The following is a 14,108-nucleotide window of genomic DNA, read 5'->3' on the forward strand; positions in this document are numbered from 1 at the left end:
CAAAATCCTTCAGAGGCAAGATCAAGCTGGGCTTCCTCGTCATGCAGATTTTCACCCTTTTTGTCAATATCAGAGGGAACTTCATTATCAGTCGCTTGCTTGCATCTATGCTCAGCCCCTGAAGGTCGAAGGCTGTCTGGGTCGACAGCATTTTGGCTCCACTGCTTATTTATTTCTTCATGCAGGGTGGCGGAGATGCGTGGCCAGGGATCCATTTCATTGTGTTTGACCATGTCCTCAGTAGGGTCTTCTGCAATGGGGTTGTCCCTTACACTCCATTCACCACTCGATGTTTCTGCCTCTACATCGACAACTTCTGTAAGGTTGGGCCGCTGCAGACTTGTTTTTTCGGCATCTGTGATTGGAAAGGATGAGAGTACTTTCTCATTTTCTGAGTTCTCAGGAGTGTTAGCTGCAAGCTCACTCCCCTCCTGTGCCAGATGTTTAAAGTCCTGCTATTAATACTTGTAGTCATTAGAAGGCTGATGGGTTTAATACTTCGTTCAGAAGTTGATTTTACTCAAAGAGGAGTCTTACCTTGCATTTGTTTACAGTGGCAAGTTGTGCAAGAGAGTTGAAAAGATGAACAGATGCGGCCGAAGTGTCACTTTCACTATCCAATGTGGAAGTTGGGGCATTTTGTTGCTTGCTTTCAGTATTGACAGCTTGGTTCTTTTTGTTGGGAGAATTTGGATAAACCAGGACACTACTGTCTCCTGCATATTTGGCTTTTGCACACTGGCCTCTCAATGGGGGTTTCTTTTGGCAGGAAACCTGATCACAACTCTCACTTGCAAGAAAATGTCTCTTCTCACAAGAGGCAAGCAGCTCATCATTTGACCCCAACACAGTTATATTCCTTGTGGCTGATGATGACATAGCCAAAACCTGACAATCCTCTGTGGATGGCGCATACCTCGTATCACCTCTGGCAGAGCGCAGACATCTATCTTCTGCATTGTCATTTATCCTTACCAATTCCTTGTTGACCTGTTGGCGACCTTGGCCAGTGGGTAATTTTAGAGAAGGCACTTTGACCTGGCAATTGGGGGAGAGATTTCTTGTACTGGTCCTCGGAGATTGTTTCGTTCGATTCAATGTACCTGGATAGGGCTCCTGTGTACTCTGGAATACTTCACGGCTAGAGACGATCTCCTCGTTGTTGCAGAAATAAGGAAAAAAGTAATCAGTCTGATTGAGGGAACTGCCATTGGTTAGCACCCTGGCAGATAGACTGCTAAGTCTCCTGGGTGATGTGAGAGGCGAGTGAGAAATTTGTGCAGTGAGAGCATTTTGCTTGTTGCTAGTGAATGGATCACTCAGCTGCCGGTGATGGTTGGTTGTGGAAGGTTCCAGTTTGACGCTATGCTTGGTTTGCTGCCTTTGCAGGGCCTCTGCTGTTTGAAGGGCTTGCAGAACAGCATTTCGGACCTGAGGAAGTTTGTCATGGCGCCGGCATTTGGCAAGGGCAGCCAAGGACGGGTGAAGATGGGCAGCGAGTGCAGTGTAGTCCGCTGCTTTCAGCAGAGATTCCAATAAATGTACAGCAGAGAGGCGCAGCTGCCATGACGCAGTGGCTGCAGGGGTGAGGAGAATGTCCAGGGATAAACGTAGCAGCGGAGGAGCAAACTTGGAGATAGCAGAGGCATTAGAAGTGGCTAATGCACGCAGAAGATGGATGTGGGGAACAGTTTGAGTTGGGGGTGCTGCAGCTGCCATTGCTGCCTTCCAGCAGAGGTTGTCCACTAATGACGGAGGGGCAAATCGCCATTGCTCAGAGTCAACCAAGGATCTCAAACAAACAGCGGCACCTGTGGAGAGTGGGGGGATTTTGTTGGGCAGGAGAGCAATCAAGGGTAAGCAAACCTGGCGAAGAACTTCCTCGGCAGTGTTTCCAGCGCAATACCGTGCTATGCCTGCGACAGAATCGGCACATGCTCCTAATAGAGCAGGGCAGCCTGCACTGGCAAGAAGGTTGTGCACAAGGAGGTGAAGAAGGCGAGGTATGTGAGGGGCCAGGTTGGGCCCATGTGATCGGGCGAGGTCTTCTAGGATTGGGGCAACATGACGCCGACCTTCCCGAGAATCTTCAATCTGCTGGAGAAACCGAGGGAGGCTGGTAGTGTCAAGGTGTTCCTCAACCACAGAACGCAGAGAGGCAAGTGCAGAGCGCCGGCTTTCAGCATCTTTGCCAAGCTTGGCAAGGTCTTGCTTAATCAGAGGGCTCGGGTAGCGCCGTCGAGCAGAGGAAGGGGACCCCATATGGTATCTGTGCAGAATGCTGGCTCCCCCTCCTCCGGCTATCGGCCCATCTGCTTAGCCTGAAGGCCTGGTGTTTTAAGATAGGTATGGGCCTCTCGTCGTTTGCTACGAGAAGAGAAGACGTAGCAAAGAGTTGTCTCTGCAAGTCTTCCAGGCTCCCTTTGTGACGAGATTCAGTTTTTCGAGCGCGCGAAGGAGAACGGTTTCATTCGCTAGGAAATTCGAAAATCAAAATCATTTGCAGCAAACTTAACTTTTGACTTTTTACCAAGGAAGCGAGAAGTGATTGGGAGTGAGTATATAATTCACTGGATAGGAAGAGTTGAGCCATGCCAGGGAGTTGCTAGGGTAAAACCCCCACCACCTAAGCTCTGTGACCAATGTCGGACAGGGTACAGCACTGTTTCAAGCTTTAATCGGCACAAATGAACGGTGCGTGCAGCAGCTATCTGCAGTACAATGAGCACTGCAAATGTAACACACAGGCAGAGAAGGATCGTTTCTACCGAATCTTGTGTAACAAAAAGAGGGTCCAATGGCACGACGATCTAGGGGGGTATTCAGGGCAAACGTGATGACAAGGCTCGAACCCACAATCTGATGGCCAAGGTTTGATCGCCACACCACTAAGCACACTAACATTGGGGAAACGTTGTACCAGACCCAATATAGGAACCCGTCCCCTTATTGGCTCCTTTACCCTAGCCAAAATGCAAACCGAGCTTGATGTCGTTCCTAACTCAATTGCGGCTTGCAGTGGCTTAGGGGGCAATCAATGTTGTCAGCTTACAATATGCATTTCAATAATGCCCATTTTGAGCTAGGAAAGTTAGGAATTGTTCTTGCGAAAAATCAAGAAAAATGGCTTTAAAATAAAACAAATAGGTCCAAATTTTGGAAGTTCTCTTTGAAATAGCACATGAAGGAATTGTGCATGGTTAGAAAATTGATTTTTCCAAACAGGGCAACCCTTCTACAACAATTTTGGTTGAAAATGATGTGCGACTCTAATGACCCTAATATAGTTTTCCATCTCGCTAGCACACCTTAAGTCTTTTGGCCAAGGGCTCTAGGCTGAACAATCAACATGTTGCAAGTCATTGGGTATAGAGGCTTAGGAAGGACACATGGTTCAAAATCATGTTGGTTAGTATGTATGCAAAGCAAAGTGCACGACAAGTAGTTGATGAGCTTCTTGTTTGTACCACCTTCCAATCTAGGACCAACTTCCAATCAAGGATGTTTTTCTTGGCTTGGTGTTACATGGTATGTACAACATGAGCAAGGCAAAGGAGGTCTAAGTTAATTGAAAGTGATCACCACCCACCCCCGCCCGCCGTCCCCTCAAGACTATGTAGTGGATATGTAGTCGAACTTTTACTCAAGACCATGATTACTTACCAATGCTCTATGAATGTGAATTTTCAATGTCTGCAAGGAGACCCCGTCCCCAAGGCATCTTCATTTAGAAAAAGAATATGTACATCTTTGTTTTGATTACGGGTGATGACTTTAATAAGATAATTACCTACTTATGATGTCAAAAAATACAAGCTCCAAATGGATGTAACGGAATATTCATCGATGTACAAATCTTGGGAGCATGTGGTAACTAGGGTCAATGTGAATGTTAGGTGTGGTGACCTTTTAAAATACACAAGGGTTTTGATGAGCTTCCCAATTTTGAATGTAGGGATTGTAGGATATGTCCCAAAAAAGGAAAGGGCCAAGAAGCATTGGGTTCTTCCGATGTAGGCAGAATTGAGGCTCCTCTTCTATTAGCACCTTGAAGGCATGGGGAATCATGCAAGAAGTTGACATGACAACGAGGAACTCAGAATAGAAAAGAATAAAAGGGAGAGGGAGATAAATGAAGAGAGAGAACGATAGTGAATGTAAAGAGTAACACCTTACACAATAAGCCCACAAGTATGTCGTTGATTTGTCAAAGAATCAAACAATTAGAAGCCTTTTATTTCTTCTTAGTGAAGGAGTACGAGCGGAAGTGCGACGCGAGAGAGAGTGCGAGAAGAAGAGCACGACGATATGGTGAACTCGCTCTACTGTAATGTGTAGAGCATAGCGAGTTCTTATTAGGTTTTAAGAAAAGAATATGTGTACATACCTGGCGGCCCGCCCACTTACCTGGGCGACCACATTGGGCTTTATACCCCAACAACCTCCCACTTAAAGTCCAATGTGGTACTTTAAGTGTGAGAGAAGCTACTATACAAGCTAATATACAAGAGATGTAGAGAAGTGATGTACTACCCTACACCTAACTGCTTGCGAAAATGCGCAAAGCTCTCTGAGGGAAATCCTTTTGTAAGTAGATCAGCAGGATTTTCTGTGGTGTGAACTTTGACAAGCTGAAGTTGCTTATCCTCGATCATTTCCCTGATGAAATGATACTTCACATCCACATGCTTTGTCTTTGAGTGATAAACTGGATTGCGAGCCAATTGTATAGCACTTTGACTATCACAATATAACACATGCATCTCTTCTTTGATTCCCAAGTCTGTTACTAGTCGATTAAGCCAAATTGATTCTTTGCATGCCTCTAATGCTGCAACATATTCAGCCTCTGTAGTAGATTGAGTAACACAATCTTGTAATCTAGAACGCCATGATACTGCTCCACCAGCCAATGTAAAGACATACCCTGACGTTGACCTTCGGTTGTCTAAGTCACCTGCATAATCTGAGTCTGTAAAACCCTTTACACTTAGCTCCTGACTCCCATAGCGTATACGCATACTCTTTGTAGCTTTCAGGTATCTCAATATTCCTTTCACTGCCTCCCAATGTTTCTTGCGTGGGTTTGACATGTATCGACTTACTACTCCCACTGCAAATGCAATGTCTGGGCGAGTAGCAATCATTGCATATATCAAACTACCCACTGCAGACGCATATGGAATCTTATCCATTTCAGCATGTTCTTCCTCAGACACAGGACAATCTTGTTTGCTAAGTTTCACATATGGTGGCAATGGAACACTCAATGCCTTTCCCTTCTCCATATTGAAACGGTGCAAAACCTTGTCAATATACTCTGTTTGAGATAACCAAATCAACTTCTTTGATCCGTCTCTCTCAATGCGCATACCAAGTATATGACTTGCCTCACCCATGTCTTTCATGTCAAACGATTTTTCCATCTTTGACTTCAAAGCTGAAATTTCTTCCAAGTGCTTGCCAGCAATCAACATGTCATCCACATACAAAATAAGGATCAGCCAACTACCATCCTTAGCCTTCTTTGTATATAGACAATGATCGAACTCACTACGTTTGTAGCCTTGAGAAAGAATAAACTTGTGGAATTTATGGTACCATGCCCTCGGTGATTGTTTTAAGCCATAAAGACTCTTTAACAACTGGCATACCCAATCTTCCTTGCCTTTCTCAACAAACCCTTGTGGTTGCTGCATGTAAATTTCCACATCTAAATCACCATGCAAGAACGCTGTCTTGACATCCATTTGGTGCAACACCAAATCTAATATGGCAACCAATGCAAGAAAGCATCTTAATGTAGTCATCTTGACCACCGGAGAGAAGACTTCATCAAAATCAATGCCTTGTTCTTGCTTAAAGCCCTTGGCAACAAGCCTTGCTTTGTACTTTGGCTGACTATCATGAGCGGTGATCTTATACCTGTAAACCCATTTACAAGGTAGAGCCTTTTTGCCCTGTGGTAATTTAACTAGCTTCCATGTCTTGTTTATATGCAGAGCTGTCATCTCTGACTGCATGGCCAATTGCCAATTCCCGGAGTCCTTCATTTGCACTGCTTCCTTGTAACATGAAGGCTCATTGCAATCGATCAACATGACATAGTTCATAGATGCAACAAACTTATCAGGAGGTCGCGTGACACGTCCAAATCTACGCACAATAGGTGGTTCAGGCTCAGCCACAACCTGTGGTTCCACTCTATCCTGTCCTTGCTCCTCTTGAGCTCTGAGATTTTGTCTTGCACGTGCAGGTCCATCTTCTTGAAAGACAACTCTTCTAATCTCCTCAACCCTCTCTGGTTTAGAATGATATTTGGATTCATTAAAGTGAACATCATTGCTGCGGACAACCTTTCTGGATTCGGGATCCCAAAGTCTGTACCCCATCTCACGAGAATTACCATAGCCTAGAAAGATGCACTTTCTACTCTTTGGCTCAAGTTTGTTCCTAAATTCCTTTGGAACATGAGTATATGCCTCACAACCAAAGACTCTGAGATGCTTGTATGAGGGCATTTTGCCTGACCATACCATCTCTGGCACTGAATCCTTTTGCAAAACCTTGCTAGGAGATCTATTTACAAGATGAACAGCTGTTGATATAGCTTCAGCCCAAAACCCATTTGGCAGCTGTGCATTAGTCAACATACTTCTGAACTTCTCTTGTATGGTCCTATTCATCCTCTCAGCAACACCATTTTGAGGAGGATTGTAAGGAGCAGTAAGTTCACGTTTTATACCTTTTGACTCACAAAAGTCCTGAAAGGCCTTTGAAACATACTCTCCACCATTGTCAGTGCGTAAGCATTTAAGCTTCTTGCCACTCTGATTCTCCACAAGTGTCACAAACGTTTTGAAAACACTAAACGCTTCATCCTTGTGCTTGAGAAAGTAAACCCATACTTTCCTGGAGTAATCATCTATAAATGTCATAAAGTAAGAAGCTCCCCCTAGAGTTAGGTTAGGCATAGGTCCACAAAAATCACTATGAACAAGTGCTAGCTATGTATCTCTTCTACTGCTTCTATGCTTATGTGGCTGCTGTGTTTGCTTACCATACAGACAATGTTCACAGAATTCAAAATCATTAAATGAAAAGCCATGCAAATAACCAGAACGAGACAAGATTTCCATTCCCTTCTTGGACATATGTCCTAACTGGCTATGCCACAAAGAAACGTTCGGCTGCTTGGTTACATTGATTACATTTTTAGAGACATTTGATACATAAATCATGTAAAGTCCTCCAGACTTTACTCCATGTGCTACTGTCATAGAACCCTTGGATATCTTCCACATGTTCTGTCCAAAAGTGGTGATGTAGCCAGCATCATCAAGTAAACCTGTGCTGATCAAGCTCTTTGTAATTGCGGGAACATGTCTCACATTCTTCAACGTGAAAGAAGAGCCATTCTGAAACTTCAATTGAACATCTCCAACACCTAAGATCTCACATGTCTGCCCATTGCCTAGCCGAACATGATCTTTAGTGGTCACATAAGAAGTAAACCACTCCTTGTTTGGAGACACATGAAGTGATGCCCCTGAGTCTATAATCCAGTCACTCAGTGCATTTCCATCAGATGCTGTAAGAAGAGCCGAGTCCATTGTATTCTTCAAGAAGTAGATGTCTCCTGACACTAGAATGTCATCCTCTGCAACAGTGTTTGTCACATTTATTTCTTGAATCTTCACTGAGGACTTGTTCTTCTCAACATGGTCTTCAGCTTTCTCTTTGCCTTTTTCTGCTTTCCATTCTCTGCAGTCTCTTTTCATGTGACCCTTCTTGCCACAATGGTAGCATTCTATGTCACTCTTGCCTTTAGCACTACGGGACTTGCTACAAGACTGATTCCTCTTTCCACCTTTGTACTTTTCTTTGGTCCTTCCCCTGACAACTAAGGCTGTTCCTTTGCCTTTGTCCATTGTCTTTCTATTGGTTTCTTCAGTAAGCAGACTTCCTTCTACACCTGCTATGTTCAAACCATCTGGAGGTGCAGAATTACTCAAAGCTGTGCGAAAAGTGTCCCAACTTTTTGGCAATGTGATCAACAGGAACATACCTCTAACAGGTTCATCAAACTTGACACCTTGAGCTGACAACTGACTATAGATTGTGTTGAATTCATTCAAATGATTGGACATAGGTGTCCCTTCTTTCATCTTCAAGTCAACAAGCTTCTTAAGCCAGTATACCTGTGAAGCTGCACTCTGCTTCTCATAAAGATCACTCAGCTTTAACCATGCTTGATAAGCCGACATCTCGTCTGCTACATTGAAGTAAACGCTTTCTGCCAAAGTCAGCATAATGGTAGAAAGTGCCAATTCATCCATTTCGCTCCATTCATCTTCGTCCATATCTTCTGGTTTTATCCCCTTGAGCTTTATAGGATTTATCTGCTTCTTTTGTACCAACACGTGCCAAATCTGCTTCTTCCACAATGGGAAATTGGTTCCATCCAGCTTCTTGATATTGTAAAGAGCAGTGTCCTATGATCCAACCATAGCTACGCTTCACAGTGGTTTACTTTCCTGGGAAAAATTCGGCAGATTTTCCCCTGTAAACTGACCTCTGAACCAATATCAACCTGTCAAATGAGCCAAGAAAGCTTCAGATTCTGCATAAATTTTGGCAGAGTCTCCTTTGTAAAATGGCTATGGTGTACTCAAAAACAGACCAAAAAACAACTCAAAAAACACTGTCTCTCTGACACTGTAAGCTGCGGGTAAACCTGTCCTGCACCTGTACTGTCTCTCACTGTCCTATCACTGTCCTATAAGCATAGACTGCGACAATGCCTCAACGGCAGTAAAGCAAAGATGCAATCCCAACTGTCTAACTCACAGTCAATACATCCTAGCTGCCTATCTAAGGGTGCTCGAGGGATCGCTCCAAGAACTGTATCACCGAAAGGATCTCAACATTCGAGAATTCCCCAGCTCAATAAAACCTCACTTGACCCTCAACAAAGGCTGCAGTAAATCTGACAGTACATAGACTTCCCACAAAGTCATACATCCACAAATTTCCCACTATATGCTGTAACCGCTGCGGCGGTTGTTTGCTGCGTGACTCACAGCCAGCAAACCCTCAACAGACATACATCATCTCTGACAATACATCCCATGTGGAAGTACCTGCAATGTCAGGATGAAATCTAGAATATCAAGCAGCAAACACAAGCTACCTGATGAACTAGTGGATGTCGCCTATAATCTGTGTGTAGATGCGCCCGTGTCGTATGTGACACGCCTCCAAGAACTGTGAGCCGTCCTTCGATGTGTAGACAACCACAAATCAAAACTCTGGGAGTATCGATATCCTTAGCACCTGTAGTCGTAGGCCAAAAACCCCAAATTTGCAGAGTCGGATCTGCACCCGTCGAGACCACGTAGTCGAAAATGGCCTGCGCAGAACTTTGTCGAAGCCGAACGGTGACCGAGATGACCTCAGAATGAAATTCTGAGAACATCGAGGCCTTCGGCCCTCCCCACAAGATTTGGAGCCGTGTCTTTGCCTGTCGAATTTCACTCCAATCTGAGCTGGTGACTCTAGCTTCCTGTAGTGCTGCCCCGAGCCTCGATCTGAGCTCTGATACCAGTTGAAGGAGTACGAGCGGAAGTGCGACGCGAGAGAGAGTGCGAGAAGAAGAGCACGACAATATGGTGAACTCGCTCTACTGTAATGTGTAGAGCATAGTGAGTTCTTATTAGGTTTTAACAAAAGAATATGTGTACATACCTGGCGGCCCGCCCACTTACCTGGGCGACCACATTGGGCTTTATACCCCAACACTTAGGAAAGTCAAAACCCTCTATTGATGAGTGAAAGATGCGTAAATTAGAGAATCATAGGCTTGTCAAAATATGTGTGTGCTTGCAAATTTAGCTAGAGATTCCCCAAGGCATACATAGAAGCTACGGTCCTCTCTATGTATCAATCCCTCCCACTGACATCACTCCATTCATTAACTCTTGATTGTTTTACAAGGGAGAAGAGGGTCCTTTATATAGATGGGGAGAACTCTCAACAATTCCACTTGATTTAATGTGAACAGGTTGCGAGGAGCGTTGAAAATGATATGTTCTTTTGTGGTGTAGATAGAGAAAAACTTCATGTTTGGCATTTCTTTGATCGACATGTATGCCAAAGTGAGGATGTGAATGGTAAGGACTCAGATCAATGAGTCTCTTCTTTACGACCCATGGAAAAGCCTATGCACTTCGAAGGGGGATTTGCACCAAGGCAGTAAAATACATGTTGATTGTGACATTAGTGGGTTGATTGAGATGAACACAAGTTTACGGATCATGTTGGTCAATAGGTGTGCCAAGTGCAATGCAATGTCTCATACGTGGAGAGGAAGAGAATGATAAGGACTCAAAAGTTACAAGTCCTTTTTTGTGACCTCAATAGAGCGTGTATATTAATGAGAGGTATTGTTCAAGGTAATTCCCATGATTCTTGAGAAGAAACCATGTTAAGGGATTATGTTGCTGAATATGTAAGTCTTGTGTGGTGCATTTGTCAAAGCATTTTAGGTGATGGTTTGTTGGTTGATATCAACGCTCTGTGCATTCAAAGTATGTCCACCAACATGGGAAGGGAAAAGAAGGTTTTTAGGTTGATGCAAAGTGGGGGGCCTCTCTCTGCTATGCTTGCATCGTGAAGGCATGCAGCTTTATGCAAGAAGTAGACGCATTTAGAGTATGTCCACCAACATGGGAACGGCAAAGAAGGTTTTTAGGTTGATGCAAAGTGGGGGGCCTCTCTTCGCTACACTTGCATCTTGAAGGCATGTAGCTTTATGCAAGAAGTAGACATGAGTGAACATATGCATGGTGAGATTATTGCTCTCGAAAAGAAACCAAAATCTTTGCAATTCTTTGGTTAGCATGTATGTCAATTGTTCTATAAGTTTGAACATAAAAATTGTCTCTTCATCAAATTCCCATCCTATTTGCAATCTTTTGGAGTGCAACGGTTGCATATGTCTCTAGGAGAGCAATGACAATTGGAAATTCTCAACATCAATAGGGCTAGGAAGCACTGGGTTGTTTTTGGTAAATGCAAAGAGAGGGTTACTTTTTACATGCAATCATCTATGTTCTCATCATAAAGCTACAAGGAATTATGTAAGAACTTCCCATGGGAAAAAGAATCTATGATGAGATTACTATAGAGGGGTTCTTGGAAAAAAAAGTCATGAGTGCCATTGCTTTGGTCTACTATACAACAAGTGTAGTCTACCCCCATATTATGAGAAACCCATCAATGAGTGCTAATGCTTGAAAATGTTCATGTTTGAAATGTTGTCTAATGGAGTATATTAGTTACATGATGAGTCCAATAACCTAGGGTCAAGAAACACTTAGCTATTTGCATTGAACAGAAAGGGAGCATCTCTTTCGAAATGCAATCCACTATGCTTGCAACTTGAAGGAATACGGCATTATCAAGACTAGTATGTGACCAGCGCGTTGCTGTGGCCAAAGAAACAATGCCTCTACTCTCATAGGCTTTCTTCTCTTCCAAGTGGGAAAACACTATCACTACTCTCTTTCTACATGTATAGTCTATTGCATTTCTACTAGTGATGCATGCCACAACCTCTTAATAGATTCTAACAAGCATGAATATATGTAAGATGTTGCAAAGCATTCTTTGAGACCAAGCTTGGGAGATTCTCATAGACATTATTTTTCATGAGGTGCTAGCCCTTGTTCAACAAACTTACGAATGCTCAACTTTTGTTGGAGAGAGAGAGAGAGAGAGAGAGAGAGAGAGAGAGAGAGAGAGAGAGAGAGAGAGAGGTATGGTGGGGTATGAGGGGAGAATAGCAAGAGGCCTCAAGACCTATGTGAAAAATCTTTTGATTCAAGCATATACACACACACTCATACCTCTCTCTCTCTCTCTCTCTCTCTCACACACACACACACACACACACACACACACACTAGTATACTGGTGATAACTCAAACAACCCCCCCTCCCCCCCCCCAATCCCATTTGGCATAGTAGTGATACCTTTTTGCTATGCCATTAAAAACTACCTTGTAATGGAACAATACCCCCGCTTAAACAAAGAGTGAAAGAATAAGTATCATCATCATACGGGGTAGGCGGCCCCTATCCACTCTCTATCGCCCTCCCCAGGCGATGGCACTTGCAGGCTCGCGTAGTTGAGGGCGGCCGAATGCATTCATCCTACTTGCTCTGGGAGCGTGCACACCATTCTATATAAACTGAGATGAGGGCATACTCTGGCCCTCACTTAGCCTTGGATTATGTTTTTTCTGCTTACTCTCCTCACTGTCTGAAATTGCTAAAGAAATGGAGCTTGTAGCTCAAGCAACACAGGTGTTATGTTTTACCTTACTGCCAATTCCGGTTTTGGTTTGTTCTTTGTTGTAATGCTATGCATGGTTGATAAAGATTGGAGCCGTCTATTTTACATTGTATATTGGTCATAATCATAAGAAGAACAAACAGTTGCGCCATGGCATGGATGACTTAGGTCTTGAGACCTCGGTTTGCATATAAAATAGGGATGGTCTTTGTTGAAGACTTGCATGAACGGAGCATTAATTTGTTGCAGGTGGTTGTACTTAACTCTGTACTAACCGCTGATGGTTGCTTGTTACACCATGAAATGATCCTCTTTTAAACTGTTGTGCAATCACATGATTGGATGGGGTCTTGAGACCTCGTTTTGGTAGCTATTTCTATTGAAACACTGGCACAGACTGAGATTTTTCTTGCAAGAAGTTATTGGCTCTGTGCTAGCAGCTGAGGGTTGTTCTTTTCACTAATGGTTATCATATCTACATGGCATATTGCGCTGCAGGTGTGTCAGGTAATGTGTTGCTCTGAACTAGCCGATAAGGGCTGCCTTTTACACTATAAAAAATCTTTGTTGAGCCATCGCATAGTTGGCTTGGGTCTTGACCTTGTGTTGTATTTGGTAAACGGCTTCTGTCGAACACTTGCAAGGACTGAGTGTTTCTAGCAGGAGGATATAGGCTCTGTGCTAGCAGCTAAGGGTTGTTATTTTCACTAACCGGTTATCATACTACCTAGTAAATTGCCGATACAGGTGTGTTAGCTTATGGGTTTCCCTGGTCGTAACCACTGCAGATATCTCTTGGATATTCAATGTTTAAAAAAAAAAAAAGGGGGGGGGGGGGAGCATGAATGGCAGTTCGGAAACTGTTGGACTTTCTCTTTGATAAACTGTTGCCGCACTCGGGCTTATGTACAACATCACCATTGGGATTTTATATCAGATAAGGGGACGGGGTGTTTTTTTAAGTACCTATGACTGTTGAAACTATAAGGCATCATACTCAAACAAGGCCGGACACTACCGTCCTTTATGGATACTAACAACTTGGCATTCTGAAGGTAAGTATATAGCTGTTACTTTTGGCTTTGAAAAAAAGCTATGGATGGTGATCTATGAGTCTACTTAGTATAGATGGAGTTTTCGATACTCTGTTGATTGGTCATACTATCATTGTTGTAAAAAGGGAGATTATTCATTAACATCTTTTGATACCATTGGGCATCTTACACAGGTTAAGTCTTTCTTGACCTCTCGTTGTGTAAAGGAATACCAATGACACCTTTGAGATTGTTACTCCTAAAGGTAAGTATATGGTTACTACTGCAAAGCATAGCTACCAAGCTATGGTGTAAAAAAATAGATCTCACGATGGTTAAATTCATATATGGGTTCTTGGTGGGCTTCACAGCTCAGTATAAAAGGTAGAAGGTAACACACATTTTTTCATGTAATAAGAAAAGACTGCTATCATACAAGCTATGATAAATAGCCTAGCTTGTCTAAAGTAAATAAAATCTATAAGATGGACATCGATAACAACTGATAGGGTCCATTGATACCTGTAAAACACATCGAAGGCTAACTGAATTGTTGTCTTGTTTGGATGGATGCATGTAAGGACTCTATCCTATCTAGGAGGGTTTTCTTTTCTTTGGCAAGCAACCTTACTTAAATGAAGTACTCACTGAGGAACGGGGAAGTTCTTTTACTACTGGTCTACTAAAAGAGGATCTCTTTCCTACAATCATTGTAC

At 43.2% G+C, this 14,108-nt stretch overlaps 1 protein-coding gene across 1 annotated transcript; it reads right to left on the reverse strand.

Annotated features, from left to right (window-relative positions):
* Positions 1-507: 507 nt before the first annotated feature.
* On the reverse strand, positions 508-3,133 carry LOC147447414 (uncharacterized). The gene has a single exon (XM_086523218.1). It carries the CDS (start codon positions 2,260-2,262, stop codon positions 517-519), a length of 1,746 nt encoding a protein of 581 aa, XP_086379344.1. The 5' UTR covers positions 2,263-3,133; the 3' UTR covers positions 508-516.
* Positions 3,134-14,108: the final 10,975 nt, after the last annotated feature.

Source organism: Adiantum capillus-veneris, chromosome 11 (genome assembly GCF_014529385.1).
Source record: "Adiantum capillus-veneris isolate H3 chromosome 11, ASM1452938v2, whole genome shotgun sequence".
NCBI classification, from domain to species: Eukaryota; Viridiplantae; Streptophyta; class Polypodiopsida; order Polypodiales; family Pteridaceae; genus Adiantum; species Adiantum capillus-veneris.